The sequence below is a fragment of the Cyrtonyx montezumae genome, unplaced genomic scaffold, assembly GCF_038088225.1.
Source record: "Cyrtonyx montezumae isolate F1298 unplaced genomic scaffold, pur_monq_1.0 scaffold_16, whole genome shotgun sequence".
Lineage (NCBI taxonomy): Eukaryota > Metazoa > Chordata > Aves > Galliformes > Odontophoridae > Cyrtonyx > Cyrtonyx montezumae.
Window position 1 is genome coordinate 4,872,239 of NW_027071892.1, and position 18,502 is coordinate 4,890,740.

Consider the following 18,502-nt stretch of genomic DNA (forward strand, 5'->3'; position numbering starts at 1 on the left):
AAACGCGTATATAACGCTGGAAAGCTTGTGCTGAGCCGTGTGAGGAGGACGGCTCCTTTCTGCTTTACCTGCCAGGAACTCGGAGCTCAGCTCCGGGCACCGTGCGGACCCCTCCCCGACCCCCCGCCAGTCGCAGTGCACGAACTAACTCGGCCACAGGGAGCAGCGCAGCACCGGAGCCAGAGGTGCGCGCAAAAGGCAGCGAGCCCTCACTTCAGCTTCGGGATCCGGGCTCGGGCAGCTCCCAGAGCCGCTCGGGGAGGACCATAAGCGAGAGCGGGCGCCGGGACAGCGCTCACCGCGAGCTCCACTTCTTCCCTTAAAGCGCAAGCGCGGCACCGGCGGCGGGCACCGGCCCTTCCCAAGCCGCGCTCCTCCAGGCCGGAGCGGCCCCACCGGACGCCGTCTCCCGCAGGGGTCGGGTTCCGCCACACCACCCCAGAACGCCGAGCGGGGCCGCGGGCAGCGGCGCTCCCCAGCACGGCCCCCCCAGCCCGGCCCTGCGCCCACCACACTCCGCACTCACCACGCCGCCACCGTCGCCGTCACTTCCGCCTCCGTTCCACGCACGGCGTCGACCGGAAGTGACGTCAGAGCGCGGGGCGCGCCACCGCCCCTCCCGCGGGCGCCATGCGGAGCGCGGGGACGCGCAAGAAGGAGGCGGAGTGCGAGAGCCACGAACACACGTCTTTAATGCGAGCACAGCGCGGGGCTACAGCGCAGTCAGTACAGGCACCGCGAGCGCGGCCCCGGCCACGCTACAGAGCAGATCCCGGCGCGACATGCACGGGGACATCACACCGGGGTGGGGTGGGGTGGGCTGGGGGGCGAACCGAAGGCGAGAAGCGGTTATAGAGAAAGAAGGGCCCGAGCGCATTGCGGCACTGCCGCGGGATGCGCGGTGCGGGAGGCACCGAGCACGGCGAGCCCGGCCGGCCCAGCCCGCACGCCGCCCCGGGGTTCCGCGGGGTCGGGCACTGCAGCTCTGCCCGCCCTCCCTCCGAAACAGGCACAGGGATGACAGTACAGCACGCGGCCCCGCCCGCTCTGCGCCCGGGGCTGCCGCCGCTCCTGCCCCCTCCCGGAGCCGCCTCGGGCTGTGCCCCAGCGCTTTGCAAGTCAGAAAACCCACCGAGGCGGCTGCTTTCTGACTGCAGCGCGCAGAACACGGGCAGAATAACCGGTGCTCCGCTCCTCTACAAACAAGAAATCAATCCAGACTTTCCCTTCGAGCACAATTTTTTTTACACCCATTACACAGGGAATGGCCTTGGACAGATGTTAGAGATGTGCTCCAGTTGGTCCCGTCCCCATCACAAAGCTGAACAGCTGAGAGTGGGACCAAACAGCACCTGCTTGACTAAGCTGGGATAGCGAGGCAACGCTCAACTGCTGGAGATGTAAAAAAGAGCTGGCTAAACACTAAAAGGAGAAGGGAGGGAAAAAAAAAAAGCTTTTCAATTTCTTTTCACACATACAAGCAAAGAAAAAGAAATGAATCCAGTCAGAACCAGTGCTACTGATGTTCTCACATACCAACTGTGAAAAGGGTCAGGGAGGTCTCTTGAAAAGGGCTTAAGTGTTAACAAACAGCACAGCAGCTCAGGTTTCCAACCACAGCACTACCTCTACTGCCGTGTTCATTGCAGCACGACAAACAGCGCGGAACCGCCGACCTGAATTGAAAACGATCCGTCAGGTTTATTTATTCCTACTAAAACAAACTCCTGTTAAACAGTACGGAACTCGGTGTCTCTACAAACTCACAGCTATCTGCCAAACAATAAAAATTGAAAACTACAAAAGATGAGTTGTATTCAGTAAATATAAATGGGAAATTTAGGCTTTGTGTAGAATGTTTATCGGACTATTTACAGTGCAACACAGATCGTTTGAGTTCAGATCTCGCCAGCTTCTCTCTCTTCTGATCTCTTGGAACGAGATTTGCCATTTGTGCTCTCGTGCCGCCTCTCAGAAGAGCTCTTCTCTTTCCTCTCTCTGTCTCGTGACTTCTCTCTTGAAGATCGATCCCTAGAAGATCTGAAGTACAAAGCAAACCATTGCTATATGCTTCACAACTGAAAGGATTCACATAAAATGCACATAAAAATGGCTAAATCTTTGCTAACGAGGCCGTGGCACTAACAGGTTTCTTACAGAAATGTGCCTGGGGACTGTAGTGTCAGGAGTACTGTCTCCCAAGATGGAAACTCTGGTGTCTCTTCAAGCTTTTATGTAAGAGAACACAGCTCTGCAGTGCTGACTGCACTGTGCAGCCTGTTAGTCTCTCCTTGCAGTAATCTTTTCATAGCTGTAGCCACAGGGCTACACTTATGGTGTTCCCGGACCCCTTCTTAGTTCACTGAGCCGTACTAAAGCACTTCCAATCTGTTTCTCATTATTATTTGTCTTTTACAGTGTGCTTTGCTTAGGCTCTAAGCTAGTGGCCTTCTGCTCAACTGCTTTAAATGCCAACTGCATTCTTCAGATTCAGAGGCTTGCTCAGAGCTTTCCTCACTTTGCATCTTGACAAGTGCAGTCTTTAGCATCCTGGGTTCAAAGTCAGGATGACACAGATTTTTACTGAGAAACCACAACAGGGAGAAATCTTTTCACAGCCTGCCCAAATGACAGCTACAGATTTTCAGCAGTGCATCGCTGTGTCAGCCCACACAGAATTAAGCAGAGGGTTTCATACTAGGTTCAATTTTAGAAAGCTCTTATCCTGTATGATTCATGCCAACTGTAAAAAAATAAATAAATCAGCTTATCAACTAGGTGCTGGCCCTTAGCTGTCTCTAAGCAGCCCATACTCCTTCAGAAGTAGGCAGAGGCTTTCAGAGACCCTGCACAGCACACTGTTCTAGAACTTGGTACATAAGGTCTCTTTGCAGTCGTAAGCAGAAGACCTGGCAGGCACCTTACGGATTCCAGCTTTCACTCACATTGATTCTAAGGCTTGGAACTACTGCACAACTATTATATTAAAACCTTTCAGACCACTGTATCACACGAGCCATTTCATTTTCATTACCTTAGACTGTGCCATTTCACCACAAGACAGAGACAACACAAGTCTGTCTGATCTGATCAACTCTTTTCCCATCCCCACATTGCCTGTTGCCCACAGCTCTTTTACCTTAAGACTTCCAGATCCTGTGATGGGCTATTTCCTTCTAGAAGCAAGACATCAGACCAGCAGAACCAGAATGTACATTTCATGAATTCTCAGAGTAGAAACAGAAGCAACACTGTTTCAGGGAATAGGGTTTCTCTTCTTGTTCACCTTTTGTTTCCTTAAATTGTCTTGCCTCTCCCCAGTTCTCAGTCATTTTGTGGAAGTATGTCAGCTAGCCAATCCTCCTACAGCCTCAATGGGCTGATCTGAATGCGTTCAAGGTTTTCAAAGTAATCCCTTACCTGCTCTTTAGTAATAGTTATTACAGGGTCTTCCTCACTTCCTAATTGTCCAAACTTCTTTTCTTTTTTTTCATGTTCAAGACAGATTTAAAAAAGGACTTTAGTATCTCAGCCATTGGAGAATCAACAGTATTTACAGCACCCCCTCCCCTCAGTTATTAACAGACATATCTTTTTCAGACCATTATTCCCCTCCCATTCATCAGGTGTCTTTAAGACCTGTTTAACTCAAATGACACAAAACACAACAGCAGGTTTGTTTCTAGAAGTGTATTCTAGTGGTGGTGCCTAATCAGACAAGACACTGCTAAAGTGCTCCCCCTACTAACACAGCACTAAAATAAAGGCTAGATCTAACCTGGTTATATACTTGCTCCCAGGCTCAGAAAGCTTGCAGGGAAATGCAACATTTCATTTCAGTCTTGCTATTACAACTACATATATAGGCTTGCTTCATCTTTCCTCCAACACAGTGGGTGTTTTGCTGAGTCTCAGAGGAGACTTAAAGCCATTTTTAAGAGCACAGGATTTCTCTTTGGTGACAGGAGAATGGTACACTCCTCCTTCCAGCTGTATTTTCTCCCTCCATCAACAAAGATTTCTAAGAACTCTCAACCAGCATTCTTGAATGCTAACAGAATACTTCCCTTAGTTCCCAAATCATATACTTCTCTTCCCCATGCCTCTAAAGGCAAGAAGCTGGGTAGCAGAAGACAACCAAAGAAATCTGATACCAAACACTGCCTGTTACTTGGCTTTTACACACCCAGGGAGGCTGCGTGAGCATCAGCACTTCCCCAAAGTTCAGCACTGCAGATCAGAGAATGACAGTCCTATCTCCTAGACTGTGCTCTTAAGCTGGGACCTTGCTCTACAGTTACTGCTCTCATGTGAGAGCATCTACAAACTGCCACTGGGAAATACTGCTTTGGCTCAGGAACCAATACAGCACACTGTAGCTCCCAGCTTGACAAAGCGCTCCTACTCCTGCCCACTCTAAGGAATCAGAGGAGGCTCACTGATGTCAGGGACTCCCCTTTGCAGAGGAATACATACTTGTGTTTCGAACTCCTGTCTCTGGACCCCCGTCGGTGACCTCTGCTGTGGCTGCGGGAGCGGCTCCGGTGACGTCTGTGTCGGTCTCGAGACCTGGAGCGAGACTTCCGCCGCTCGCGGGACGCTGACCTCGAGCGTCTTCGCCTCCTGTCCCGAGACCGTGATCTGAGGAGGGTACAGACTGCCTCAGGTTCAAGAAATAGGCCAGCGCATCTCATCTGTGTACCTGTGCTCATCTCTCAGGCATTCCAGGCTAACAGGGATCCAAAGCATCGGCCCTCACCCCATCCCTGCCGACACAGAAAGCAAATCACCCGCAGGGTGAAGGGAGCTACTGACAAAATACCAGTGGGCAAACTCCAGTTGCTGGGAAGCTTATGAACAACTGCTCCCACCGCTGACGTGTTGATGCCTAGAGCAGAGCAACTGTGACACAGGCCTCACTTTGGCTGAAGAAGGAAGTCATATGTGAAACTGCCATAACCTTCATGTCTGCAGAAAAGAGCACCCCCCTGCAGAAAAGAGCACCCCCCGTGAAAACACTACACTTTCAAAGCAGATTTGTTTCCATCTGCTCTAAAAACAAAATAAAAGGTGCCAACATATACGTGAAAAGTAGAGAAGATCAAGGCACATGATCACTTATAGAATGCTGTCATACCATTAAGGCAAGCTCTTCACAGAGATGGGGGCTTTAATAACAAATCTCTGTATTTTTACATTGGAGGTACTATACATAACAGATACATTTCAGACATAAGAACTATCAAAGTATATGAGACAATCACTGGAAAAGACACTGAGTGCATTCTTGGGCTGGAAGCACAGAGCACACAGCTCCCTTTCTCTGGCTGGGCTTGCCCACAGCTGACTTCCAGCCCAGCTGGTGACATTCAGTTGTACAGTACTGAAGAAGTGCCCGAGCAGTAGCTCCCATATCTTTCAGGGATTGCAATGAGAAGACTGAGGCACAGCATCAACTCCATTTATGAGACCTTGGTAACCACATAAAAACACAAACAGGCATTTGGGAGAACTGCACACTCACCTTCGACGATCTCTATTTCTCGATCCAGACCTAGAAGGAGAGTTAAGTGAGAGAAGGTATAGCATAGTTTTTAATGTTTCTTTTTCTCCCCATCAAACAACCCATTCACCCTTGCAGCTCTCAACAGGAGCAAAATTTACACAGTAAGACAGAAGCACCAGTTCCCACAGAGCTTGCTGGGACAGTTTCTTGACTCCACAAAGAGCTTTCTGTCCAAGCAGGAAGGATCTAACAACCAATCCTCTGTTAATACAATATTACAACACACCTTTCCAGCTTTCAATTTACCCTCTGCAGTGTAACATCAACTAGATGAATATTTTCATGAAAAACTGCCACTCTCCAGTCAGTGTGAGCTAGGGACTGAACAGCGTTCTCATTTTGGTTCCTTAGAGGTGGTTGCACATTGAAAAAAAGAAATAGTTTTAATAAAGGAAAAATGCAGTGTTCTCTCTCTCATCACAAGGATTTAACAAATTTCCAGTGGAAGTTCCCATCAATTATTTTTTTCCTGTTTAGGAAAGATGTGGTAGGAAGAAAAAAAGAGGAAGCAAACGTGAAAAACTGTTACTGAACAGCAACAGATACACTGGAAATTCTTCACCATAGATTACATGAATCAAAACTGAGCAGAATTATCCAGGTCTCATTCTTTCCTGCACCTCCACGGCAGGCTCAACTTAACAGTAAGCATCTGCTTTAACATCTGTACATAACAAAGGTGGAACTCTTACAGCTCCTGAAGCACCGTTCCTCTACCTCACTCAAGCTGCCCCACACCTGACAGGTTCAGCCCTTCCTCATTCTCTGGCTGCAGTTCAAAACCCAACACTGTGCACCATAAACCCCTGACAACCACTCCGCAGTGCTAGACTTCAGGAAACAGGGACTTCCCTTAGTAACCTGACTTCAACTACAACAGGAAACCGTGGAAGACTGCTGTTCAGCCAAGTTACAGGCTGCCCATCATTTTTTTGTCCCTGCCTTACAGAGGCTATGTGGTGAGTTTCATTATCTGTGTTTTGCCTAACTTATTACAAAGGAAATCCAACTGGCAATTCCAAGGCACTCTTGCTTGCTGATGTACTCAGCAAACAAACATCAAAGTCTGCACTTCCAAGAATGCCAGCACCCCAGAGAATTTCAGTCTGAAGAGCTCACCGAGTCACCAGCAACACCAAACAACACAGAACTGTCTTTATTTACCACTACGGGTGACAAGACAGTTCACTCATTCCTATATGGAAATCAGTTTATTTGACAACCAAATTAAGTCTACAGGAGTTACAGTTTTACAAACCCGTCTACAGGCTTCCATGACATCTCACAGTGCCTGTAAGTCACCAAGACTTCTCAAAATCCAGTGGTATTGTTCCTCTTACTGGACAACACTACAGAGATAGTGTACAAGAAGACATAAGAGTTATGAAGGACCAAGTTTTAAGTGGTTCCTTAAGTATGAAGCTCTGCTTGAGCAGTCTCGTAAGTCAGTTGAAGTCATTTATGTGTTTTTGATGGAGAAACACCCCTATAAGCATGGCAGCACACACCATCCAGAGGAATGGGTACTTAGAAATCAAGAAATCTGAGCTCTCATCCCAGTACCCACTGGGAAAACTTTTCCTTCTTTGGGTCAAGTTCTCATTTTGGAGAGGAAAACAATCTGACTTCCTCTATACATCACTCCTGGCTCCACTATAACATCATTTCCTTTGGCATCTGAATAGAAGAGCACAGAGACATCTCCACACAGAGTGGAGTAGTGCAAAATCCAACAGCAATCCAACAGCAAGCCAGCAAGAAGTCAGCCAACTCAAAACAGTAACACTAGATCAGAAGAGTGTGTCACAAAGCAGCTGCATGGGAGGATACTTCTTGTTCCATTTCCATCTCTTTCTCCACACCAACATAAATCAGTCCCTTTTGTCTCACCCCTTCATTTGGGGACAGTTCCTCATTCTGCAGCTCCCAAGCACAACTGTACTGCTGGCAACCTTGCACAGAGGCCAGAAAGTTGAGAGAGGCTCTTCATAAAGCTCTCCAGTTCAGTAGAAAGCTGCAACATGAACTAGCACTTGCTCTGACACCAGGCAATCCACGCCAAGAGGGAACCCTTATAAAACACCCTAAGCAGAGAATGCACGGTAATTTGGGACATAAATCTTCACAAAACACTAAAACCACCAAGCCACAGACCACAGGAAACAAAGCTGCCTCAGTTCTGGTACCTGTTTGCTAGCATTTCCAGAAATGTACATCCACAGGCATACCGTGGTCATGCATCTCAAACACCTCACAGCCAGATGGCTGAAGCACTCCTCAGCTGACATCAAAAAAGAGCTCTCCATGGGCAGCAATATGCCTTTCTGGATTCATGAAGTACAAGATTGTGAGGTGAGACATACCAAGGTACTGGGGAAGTGCTTTGACAACAAAAACAGCACTCCTATTCAGCCACTTCCTTTATATGACCACTGCAAATCACCACCCTCTTCACACCACGCTGTTTAACTGAGTCATTTACGCACATGGAAGAATCAGTTTTTCCAGTTCAGCAGGCAAGAAGCTTGTCACAAGAATACCAACAATGTAGCCACTCCCACAGCTCAAGGATTATACACACATGAGCAGAAAGTGGCACATATAGCCATGAACATCAGAAGCAGCCACTCCTTGAGATGCCTGAGGATGTCCTGGGAAGCATTCTCCAAACTGCACCAGAAGTACCTTGCTGTTGCTGTAGAAAACTTTCTGAATAAAAGAGGCAGCTTGCTATGTGGGCTCACAAGTACTAGGTTCCACTCTGCTATCACCTCCCAGTCTTGAAGAAAGGAGGGTCGTGCAGGGAATTTTAGTACTAGTAGAGCCATCTGAGCAATCATGTTAAATCTTCCCATCTGGATCACTCAGTGAAGTCACTTCATCCAGACTCCAAGAGACAGGAACTAGACCAATAGAAGCCTGAAGACTACTTATCTTCTGAGCTTCTATCTTTCAGACAGTGGAGGTTACAGTCACTCTAATGTGGGGATTCTGTGCATTTGTTTTCATTTTTATTTGAACGCCAAGGTGCTCACACAGCATCCAGAGCATGCCCAACAGCTGGTGCACCAACAGATGCTGCTTTCCTGCAGTACTCAGAACTAAGAAATCAGACTATTTCAAAACCAACTTCACAAAACAGTTAGGAACTTTCACTTACCGCCTGCCCATTCTCTCCTCTCGTTCCCTCTCTTCCCTCCGCCTCAAACGATCCTGGTTTCTCTTCTCTTGCTTTTCTGCCACTGTTTTCTAGAAAAACATTCAATACAGTAACACGTCAGAAAGGTCTGCTGGCTCAGGCAGTAAGGCAAAGATAGGCTCACTGCGTTCTATCTGCTAGCCAAGACCTTTATCAAGGTTCACTATCAACTTCACTAACGTCCACTGGCACAAGAAACATTGCTCCATACACTGCTCTGAGTGCCTGTGCTCTAAGAAATAAAGCTGTGCACTGTGAGGCAAGGGGCTGTCTCGCCACGCTCACAAACACAATAGAACAGTGAAGGTACTGACCTCAAAACAAATACAGCACAGAAACAACAGCTCTTACTTGAGCTGAGTGAGGGTTCCAGTTTGCAAGCACGGCCAATAAAGCAATTCCATGACAAACCCTTCCAGAAAACTTCAACACTGCAGCTACTGGAGACCTTTGTCACTGACAGCACTATTATGAAACTCCAGTTAAAGCATTCAATGAAAGAACCCAAAGTACCCTTCAATAGTCAAAAATAACACAAAAGAGTAACAAATTTCAGCCAAACCAGTGGAAAAGACCATTGGTACAGTCACATGTATTTAAAAGAAGAAATTACAGCAATGGTCTGACTAACTCTTAACAGAACAACTTTAGTTACACAGAAACTGCATAACAGAACCCAAGACAGGGCTAAGCAAACCTGAATTTGAAGTTTCAGAGGTTCTGACATCAGAAATTTCTGGGTTTACATAAGCATTCTGCAAAGAATTCTGTATGAACTTAATGTGCATACCGAACGCCTTTAGAACCTGAAGGAGAAGGCTTTAAACAGACAACATTACCCTCAGCTGATCCAGCTTCTCACGAATCTGAATGAAACCCAAGTGCAATTTGCCTCCAAAGTGGTCAGCAAGACGCCGGTCATTGTCATGGAGACCAAGATATGCTGAACAGACTTCACACACACGCAGCTTTTGCTGTTGGAAGCTGGATGCAGGCATTGAATTTCGGTATTCCTCCTGAAAGAAGACCAAAAAAAATACAGGTAAACATCAGTTATGACCCTCCAAGGAAAGTCCTGCAAAGTACTGCCCTGATGCTATCCAGGATCATTAAAAGCACCCTCAGTATAAAGGAGGTACCATACAAAACACTGTGAGCACAGCTAATGGCACATTCCATCCCTGCAGGTAACTAAACATTGACCAAACATTTCAGAAGAACTGACACCTCCCCCCAGTCATCTCTCTTCACCAGGTAAAAGTTTCTACAAAGCTTTTCTTCATTTATCACACTGCAGTGCCAGCTGCTCACACTGTTGACACTGAAAGAGGAGGTGGTGGAGAAATAGAAAAAGAGGCAGGAAGCACCCAGGTGTTTGTGACAGACTCAGCCCAATTCAATCACCTACCACATGTCACAGGACAACCAAGGCCATACCTCTGCCTCTTTCTTTTTTGCTCGGACTTTTTCCACTTCCATCAGGATCTTCTGAGACTCATCAACATTCCCTTCAGCTCCCAACTGTTCTGCTTTAGCTAGGAGCTTTCCAATGTCTTCATTCAGTTCATGTACCTTCTCTGCCTAAAGGAAACAGTTGTTTTAATTATTCTTTTTTTCTTTATAAGACAAAAATCTTAATAAAGATTGCAGGACAACTACTTTTTTCTCTTAAAAAACTAAAAATGTGCACTGGTAGCATGAGCTGTCATTGGAAGATGACTGTAAAACTTCCGAAGTCTCAACAAAAAAAGGATTGGTGTGCCCACTGTGGGCAGTGCAGGCACAGACAGACAGTGAAGGGTGAAAATACACACAGACAGGACATCATCAGCTCAGCTGCAAACAGTGGCACATTCCTGGCTTAGAGGACACGAAAGATGCCACAAATCCAGCTTCAGAAATGTTTTGTATTGCCCCAGTGAAAGAAGTTCCCAAAAAGGAAACCACAGGAGCCTTTGCTACATGGAAAGACAATGATTATGGGATGGATTTACAGGAGGGGAAAACCTGTATTACTTCAAAGCCACGATTAAGCAACATTTAGAGTTGATATTTCACCTTACTATGGCCCTTTGAACCAAGTTTATTACAAGGACAACCAGAGTAGCATTTGACAATGCTGGCTGGTATCCACAAAGCCTTCACTGAACCTAGCTTCCCAGTGTCAAGCGACAACAGAACATCAGTGCTCTCACACAGACTTTCAGAACAAAGTTTAAATGAGAGGACTATACCTTTGCAGACACTTCAGCACTGATCTCTTCCTGTGTCTCAGCCAGGCGTTTCTTGGCCAGCTCTGTCCTCCTGTCACACTCAGCAATGAAGGATTCCAGGTGATCCATAGCCTAAAGAATGGTGAATCAAGATGTCCTTCATGTCAGACCCACAGCCAGCAGCTAGGGGGTGCAATCCATACACACTGTACAACCAACCTCAAAAATGGAGGCCTTGAGAAAACACATACAACACCAAGCAGAAAAAGTAAAATTTGTTCCCTGCCCTTATGTCTGTCACCTATGTGGAACCTGCCATGGATCCTTTAACATGCATTAGGATGCTGACACAGCCACAGCTTTGCACTGCAACTTTCGATGCTTGAGCAACAGATGTAACCATAAGAGCACTGCACGAAACAAGGAAAAATGTTCTTCCACTTGACTTGTTTCACCACAGAAAGCTAAATGAGGCCAAAAGCAAAACCGAGCAAAAGGCTTGTAACATTCCTTCCCCTTCTGGGACAGGCCACAAGGTTACAATAACCTGCTACAGAGCAGCAGCTGTGGGATGCAAGGAATGCCCAAAGAGCCCCCCAGCCAGTTGCACTAGTTTGGTTACAAGAGTCATAATTAATTTTACAATTTCAAGTCAGCATCGAGATGATATGTGGGAAGGGCCAACACATTTCTGGCAGACAATGGATCAAATAACACAGTTAGCTGAAACAGCCACAAAGTTCCATCACTCAGCCAACTTCAGGAGGCAGTTTCCACAAAAACTAACAAAAACAATCCCCATACTTACATCCAGCTCAAAAAACAGGTCTCTCTCTTTACTTGCAATCTCATAATCTGCTCTCAGTGCCAAATCATGGATCTTTGTACACTCTCCCAGGTCCATTCTCTGTTTAAAAGAAAAAGGAAAATACATGTAAGAAAACTCCATTAAGGTATGAAGCTGAAAACAATTAACTCCTGAAAAGCTTATCGTATCAAAGTAAAACTTCTTTGGGAAGAAGAGCTTCCTCTCAACCTGTCAGTAACAGAACTAGCCAGAAGAACCACATGTTTGCCAGAACTGCTTCTCTAGGAGTCCTTGGGACAGTATCAAAGCACCTCGAATAATTTAAGTCCAGAAGTACTCCTGCTTTAGGTCACAGCACAACCTTGGAAACTGCTGGGAGGGAGCTGGGAAGGCACAGCAAGCTGCAGTAGGAGCTCCTTCAACAGACACCAACTACAAACACCTCCTGTTTAGAAGCTACAGCACAGCCCATAGCTGTGTACCCTAAGTTTAAACCTCACACAAAAAGAGTGTATCCGTATCAGAAAGAGCCTTGAAAGCACACCAAAAGATGGCAAACCACAGATGGAATGCTTCCTAGCAAGGACAAGGGGATTTACAGTAAGGAGGGGTATGGCCAGTAGGAAAACACAACCCCATGCTCAGCTACAGCAGATCCTAACTCTGCAGCTAGCCCTTCCTGCTTTCAGCTGCTGCTGGGACTGTAAACCCATCATTTCAAAGCTAATTCCTGTGCATAAGGTCATTTTGGTGTCTCTATGAGAACATCTCCTTTCCTGGAAAACCCTGACTTGCATGCTGCTATTCACTTCCACTGCAGATAATGCTCTTTAAATCTGCTGGTTTTCCCCAAGCCTAATAGCTAATGGCCAAATAACTGAATTATGCTCTCAAAACATGGAAATTGCATTTGCGTTATCAATAGGCAACAGAGAATATTTCTCTGTTCTTAAAACAGAAAAAGAACATGCCATTTTTGAAAGTCAAAACAACAAAAGGCCTGAGCTTGGGCCACAAGGAGCAGCACAAGCAGCAGGATACACGCTGGCTCACAAGGAACACCCCAGCAGCACTCCTCTTCTGGCCATCAACATCAAGTTAAAAAAACCTACACAACCACAGGTGTCAGCTCACTGCAGGAAAAGCTAAACAGCCCCACTGAGACCAATGCAGAGTCCCTGCACGTCACCCCGAAGTAAAGCTGGGGGTTGCCAAGGACACATTACGAAGCAATGTGTTCCAACAGCAGCAGTGGAAGTGCTATGAATGAAGCAAAGCCATCAAAGAAACCTCCAGCATGTAATGCCTGGGTCCCAGCAGTTCCCTGCGTTAACTATCCTCATAATTCAAGATGACTTGTCACTATTTAGTCTCATCCACTTGGCTCACATTTACCAGAAATGGGAGCCCAACAGCAGGCACTGATACTGCAACCAGGAACAGTGCTTAGTACATTAGAGCATTATATGACCTCTATTTTTTACTCTTATAGTTATTCTACTGCAATCTCTTTGCAGTATAGGGAAAAAGAGCAATACTCCACAAGACTGTTAAAGATCATAGGTTATCTCGTCTGAACTCTTCTGGCAAGCTGAGCCACTCGCTCCACTTTAGAGAAGGGGGTCCAGCAGAAGGCTTCAGAAGAGCCACCACACTCTGCGTTCTTCTCACTTTTTATTAAAAGGCAGAAAGTCTCTTATCTCTTCTGCCAAGGGAGAACATCCAGGTTTTGTTGGCATGCAAACCTCAGGTCTTCCTTCAGATCCTTCACTGCGACCTCTATGTGTGGAGATTTCTTCATCTATTATTCTCCTCAGGTAAGATCACTAACCTTTCAGTTTCAAAGACCACTCCTATGTCATCAGGGAGGCCTGGCACCAAATACTCATACTTTCCAGCAGGGATCATGTCTTGCTCCAGTCAATACCCACGGCTGGTCAGTGACACAAGTACTGAAGATGGTAGAGCCTAAGTCTGACTCCCCACTCAGAAACAGACTGAACATGTTTAGATGCCAGTGGTAATTAATCCCTCTCATGACTGCTGCACAATCCACTTCCTGAGGTCTCTCTCTAAGCACCTCTGCTGAACTACTAATTCACCAAGTCTCCTTACATGAGGAACATTCTTCAGATGTAATCATGGCTCTAATGATTTGCCAAACCCAAAAAAACAGGAGCACAGACACCCACGAAGCAATCCTCCAACCTACAGATTTCAGCTCTCAACAATAGAGCCCTTACACCCAGGCACACTGGACCACCTAAACAAAGCAAAGGTGTCTTCTGCAGCTGTCAGGAACATTCCAGAAAGTTCTTCAAAATCTGGGCTTCTTTTACCCTGCACCTGAAGGTCAGCAAGAGAGATGTGATCACATTTCACTGAGCACTGCTACTGACCAGATCCAGTTCCATGCTCTCCTCCAACCAGCCTCCCACTAAAAATCAGCTGCATACACAAAGGATGCAGCAGTAACACTGCCTTCCAGGGGAAGGATGCATCACAATCATTACCAGAAAGCTTGGAACACCTGTTGGTAGTTGCCAAGGTCCAATATCCTGATTTCTGCAATAACACACATCCAGAGATGGATGTTATCCCATCCAGTTAAGGCAGATTCACCCATGCAGCTGCTTCATTAATACAGCACCATAAGATGCCAATAAAACTGTCTGGATGCACAACGAAAGCCTGCCGTGATTCGTTCTGTGCTGGCAGTGCTGACTGCTGAACTGCTGATCCTGTTCCAGACCTGGCATGCTCTCTCCAAACAGACCTGTGGCACCGATGCATTTTCTTACCCCCAAGAATCTACTGATAGCAGTGCAGAGGCCACCACGAGATCACCTGTGCAGCAGCAGTTTTCCTTGCTCCTGGGTGCTCCTCCAACCCAGCACATTTAGAATGCACTTAGCACCCCAGGCTTCCTCTGTCTTGTCACCAGCTGCAACAGTTACACACACTGCTTCATCCAACCCCTTCAAACTACCATCAGCTTTCTGCTGGAGAAATGCCAGAAGAGGTGGAAGGCACCACACGTCTTCAAACCACATCCAGGCTCCCAAAACAAGTCCTACATTCAAAAAATACACCCTAGCCCACCTTGGCTCACACAAAGAATGGGAGTGTGCAGAAGTGATTTCAGAAGCTTTAAAGTCCTTAAACAGAAGGTGACACGGAGGCTGACGCAGTGATGGAAAATACATTTGAGCTTCCAAACATGGCCCTGCATCCCTTTGGACACTTCAGAAACACAGAGATCTGTACTTCATTCTTCCAGATCTACTCTGCAGCAACAGCCATTCAGAAGCTGAAGTCTGCCTGCTCAGAGCCAAGGCAGTGCTTGGTAAAGCTAGCTCTGCCATGCTGCTTGGCCATCACAGCAGTGTAATGTCAGCTCTCCTCTCTGCTGGGAACCCATGTGTCAAACCCCAGCTCGTGAAATAACAAAGTAAAGGGCCATAAGCAATGACTACAGTTTAAAAAAACCCTCTTAAATGGATGGACAACATGAAATGTCACAGCATTTGGTGACAAACAACGTTATTCATTTCCATCTTGCAATTAAGTAATACAGTAATAAACAGTGTATGCCTTTGGTATCTTATGAAAGCTGGACTGCATCTTTCATCCGGGGACTGAATCTTACTCCACAACATCTCATTGTTACATCACCTTCTGCTCTCGCAGAGAACATCTGAGCCAAACCTCTGAAATTTAGCCAGCTGTATACCCAGAGGGCACCAGTGAAAGAAGCTGTCCCAACTGTTTTAAACCAGTCAGGCAGAGTGACATACTGCTCACAACAACAAAGTAAAGACAAAGCCAGCCTGAGCTGTAACCTGCCATTAGCATGCCAACCCTTCATGATGAAAAAGCTGAAATTCCACCAGAAGAATAACACCTGGTTTAAAAAAGGAGACTGAAAAGCTCTGAGGGCTGAGGATGACTGCAGCTCGTGAGGTCTGCTGAGCTGAAGATGCAGAGGTGAACTACAGCACCCTGGACAGCAGGTTGGCTCCTCTAGGCTAGGAGTCATCGATCCCCCGCAGGCCAAGCTTCATGCTCTAACTGTCACAAGCTGTTAAAAAAGAAATGATCTTGCAACTTCACATCAACTGTGACAGAAAAAGCAGTGTAGATGTATTCTGAGCACACCTGACTGTGGTGGTTCCAAAGGCAGCATGGAAACTGAAATTTGCTGCCTGCTCCTATGGCAAGGGAAGTGTGGTTTTTCAGGCTGCATCTCCTAGAAGTTACTTTGGGTGATAAAGAGGAGCCCTGAAGAGCTGTGCCAACTTCTGCCTTACCAGAATTCCTTATTCCAGAGGAATACTTACTGTTCCTGCCAGGATATCGTGAGGACAGCAATCCAGGAGGTGGCTCTTGCAGACACGATCATCTGTAAACTTCACCCTTTGTCTGGTTTCATCTCCTGAAATTCATTTGTGGTTTTAAATAAGGAGACATTAGAACATTGATAGGAGAACAAGCATGTCAGTACGATCACCTGGCCTCAATATGCAGATTAAAATACTTGGTGTCCCTGCTCCCCAGAATTACTTGGAAAAGCTTAGAGGGTAACAGGGCATTCTGGAAAACTTGTAATCGGCCACAAACACCATTTCAGCATTTACTCATCACACACCGTGTTAAACACAGCGTTGGCAAGCCAAGTAACGTCCACAGCCTGTCATCCACATCAAGAGAACACACAGCCCAAAGAGCAAAAGGAGACAGACAGTCTGGCTCAGAGCCAACGCTTTCGGTTGTTTTTATCCCCCTTTTATTTTGCTGTAACGAAGGGGCAGGAGATACTGAAACCCAAGCTAGCAGAGGGCCATGAATCACAAAGCAAGGCTGTGCTGGATGGCTGGGTTAGGTTTGGTTTCTTTTTAATTCCTTTTATAGGCAACTGCTATTTGCTAATCTGATGATTAAGACATCAGTCCATTCGGTCTCAACATCAAGTCTGCAGTGTGTTTTCCAAGGCCGTGAAATGCTGCATCTCATAGGTGTCAGCCCAGACCATGAAGAGCACTTCCCACCCTCCTCCCGCCCTCAGGAGACACTCAGGAGCCACTTAAACAAGACAATATCAGAAAAGAAAAAAAAAATAATAATAATTAAAATTAAATCAAGAAAAGAAAAGAAACAAAGTTAGTCAATACACACTGCGAGCTCCAACATATACTATACCCATCTGCATTCTTCAAGACCTCAGCTGCAGAATTTTATGCCCACTGTTGAAAAGTTTTAAAGGAAAAGCTTTCTTGCCCACACCTGCAGTAAGGAAGTCAGGGGAATGATACATAAAAGTAAAGGCAAAGTGGTAATGGTTAAAGCCAAGCTGTGTATATGACACAGGCACGTGTAACACTCAGTATGAACAGGGTTTGCAAGCACCCAGGAATTACGTCGTGTCTACTGAAAATGGGTTTCATTTTCTCTTTCTTTCTTTCTAAGCTACGGTTGTAAAGTTACTGGTGGGAAAAAAAAAAAAAAGTAAACACTTTTTTTCGGTTTTTCTTTTTTTTTTCTTTTTTTTTCTTTTTTTTTTTTTTTGTTATAACAGCTTTAAAAATTGGTTGTGACTCACGGCTCGATGAACATGAGGCTTTTCTGCAACTCCCTTGCAGATTGATGTAGGCAGGCAAAGATACACTGAACCTTTATAAATAAAATAGAGGGGCCACAATTGTTCAGTTTGTATGAAATAAAAATATGGGAAGCAATTCAACAGCAACTTCAACACACGAAAGAGAGAGAGAAAGGCGCTCATTCACTTACGAAACAAAGTGCAAAGGACCTGAGCAGCCCCGCTACAAGGCGCCGGACGGCTTTTAGCGATACGGATCGCACCGCGCACCGCCGCGGGGCTCCCGGCGCCGCACCTACCTACGGTCCGACGCGCACGGGCACAGCGGGGCAGGGCGAGGCGGCCCCCCCCACCCCGCGGCCCCCAGCCCCAGCCCGAGGGCCGCGGGCGGAGCGGGCCCCGCGCGGCCGCCAGGCCGCGGCTCCTTGCAGGCCCCGCCCGCCCCTACTCACCGTCCCGGGCCGTGCCCATCAGCTGGTCCAGCAGGGCCCGCATCTGCGCCTGGGCCGACATGGCGGGCGCGGGGCCGGGCCGCGGAGCGCGGTGGGATTAAGGGAGAGGCGGCGGCGGCGGCCTCGGCTGCGGCTCCCACCTCGGCGGCGGCGACGCGCGGCGGGCGCTGGGCGGAAGCGGCCCCTCCCGGCGGCGCGCGGCATGCCGGGACCTGTAGTCCTGCGCGCCGTGCCAGAGTGGGCCGGGCCGGGACAAGCCCTGCCGGGGTGTACTGAGCGCTGCCGGGTCGTACGCTGCCAAACTGAACTTGGAGCAGGCCGTGCTGAGCCCTGTCGGGCCCTTTGGAGCTGCGCCAAGCTGCGCCAGGCTTCGCTGAGCTGTACTGTGCCGTGCTGTGCTGGGCTCTACCAGGCCATGCCAGGCTGTGCTGAGCTGTACCGGGCCGGGCTGTGCCAGTCCCGGCCAGACAGTACTGAGCACTGCCAGCTCATGCCATACCAACCTGTGCCAGGGTGTGCTGAGCCATGTCAGACCCTGCTGAGCTGCACCAACCCGTACCAGGCTGTGCTGAGCCATGTCAGACCCTGCTGAGCTGCACCAACCTGTGCCAGGCCGTGCTGAGCTGTGTCAGACCCTTTCAAGCTGCACCAACCTATGCCAGGCC

General features: G+C 47.4%; 1 protein-coding gene across 3 annotated transcripts; it reads right to left on the bottom strand.

Moving 5' to 3' along the window:
* Window positions 1-1,677: 1,677 nt before the first annotated feature.
* On the bottom strand, window positions 1,678-17,986 carry LUC7L (LUC7 like). Of its 3 annotated transcripts, none has more exons than XM_065732416.1 (11): window positions 17,838-17,983; window positions 17,386-17,456; window positions 16,127-16,221; window positions 11,787-11,885; window positions 11,000-11,110; window positions 10,203-10,346; window positions 9,605-9,781; window positions 8,727-8,815; window positions 5,525-5,554; window positions 4,477-4,641; window positions 1,678-2,040 (listed from the first exon to the last, which is right to left on the bottom strand). In XM_065732416.1, exons 4-11 carry the CDS (start codon window positions 11,880-11,882, stop codon window positions 1,899-1,901), a joined length of 954 nt encoding a protein of 317 aa, XP_065588488.1. In that variant the 5' UTR covers window positions 11,883-11,885; window positions 16,127-16,221; window positions 17,386-17,456; window positions 17,838-17,983; the 3' UTR covers window positions 1,678-1,898. The 3 variants fall into 3 exon arrangements, with proteins under 3 accessions (XP_065588488.1, XP_065588486.1, XP_065588487.1); XM_065732415.1 differs by lacking the exon at window positions 17,386-17,456 and adding an exon at window positions 3,421-3,482 and having other exon boundaries at window positions 1,954-2,040; window positions 17,838-17,986; XM_065732414.1 differs by lacking the exon at window positions 17,386-17,456 and having other exon boundaries at window positions 17,838-17,985.
* Between the last annotated feature and the right edge of the window lie 516 nt (window positions 17,987-18,502).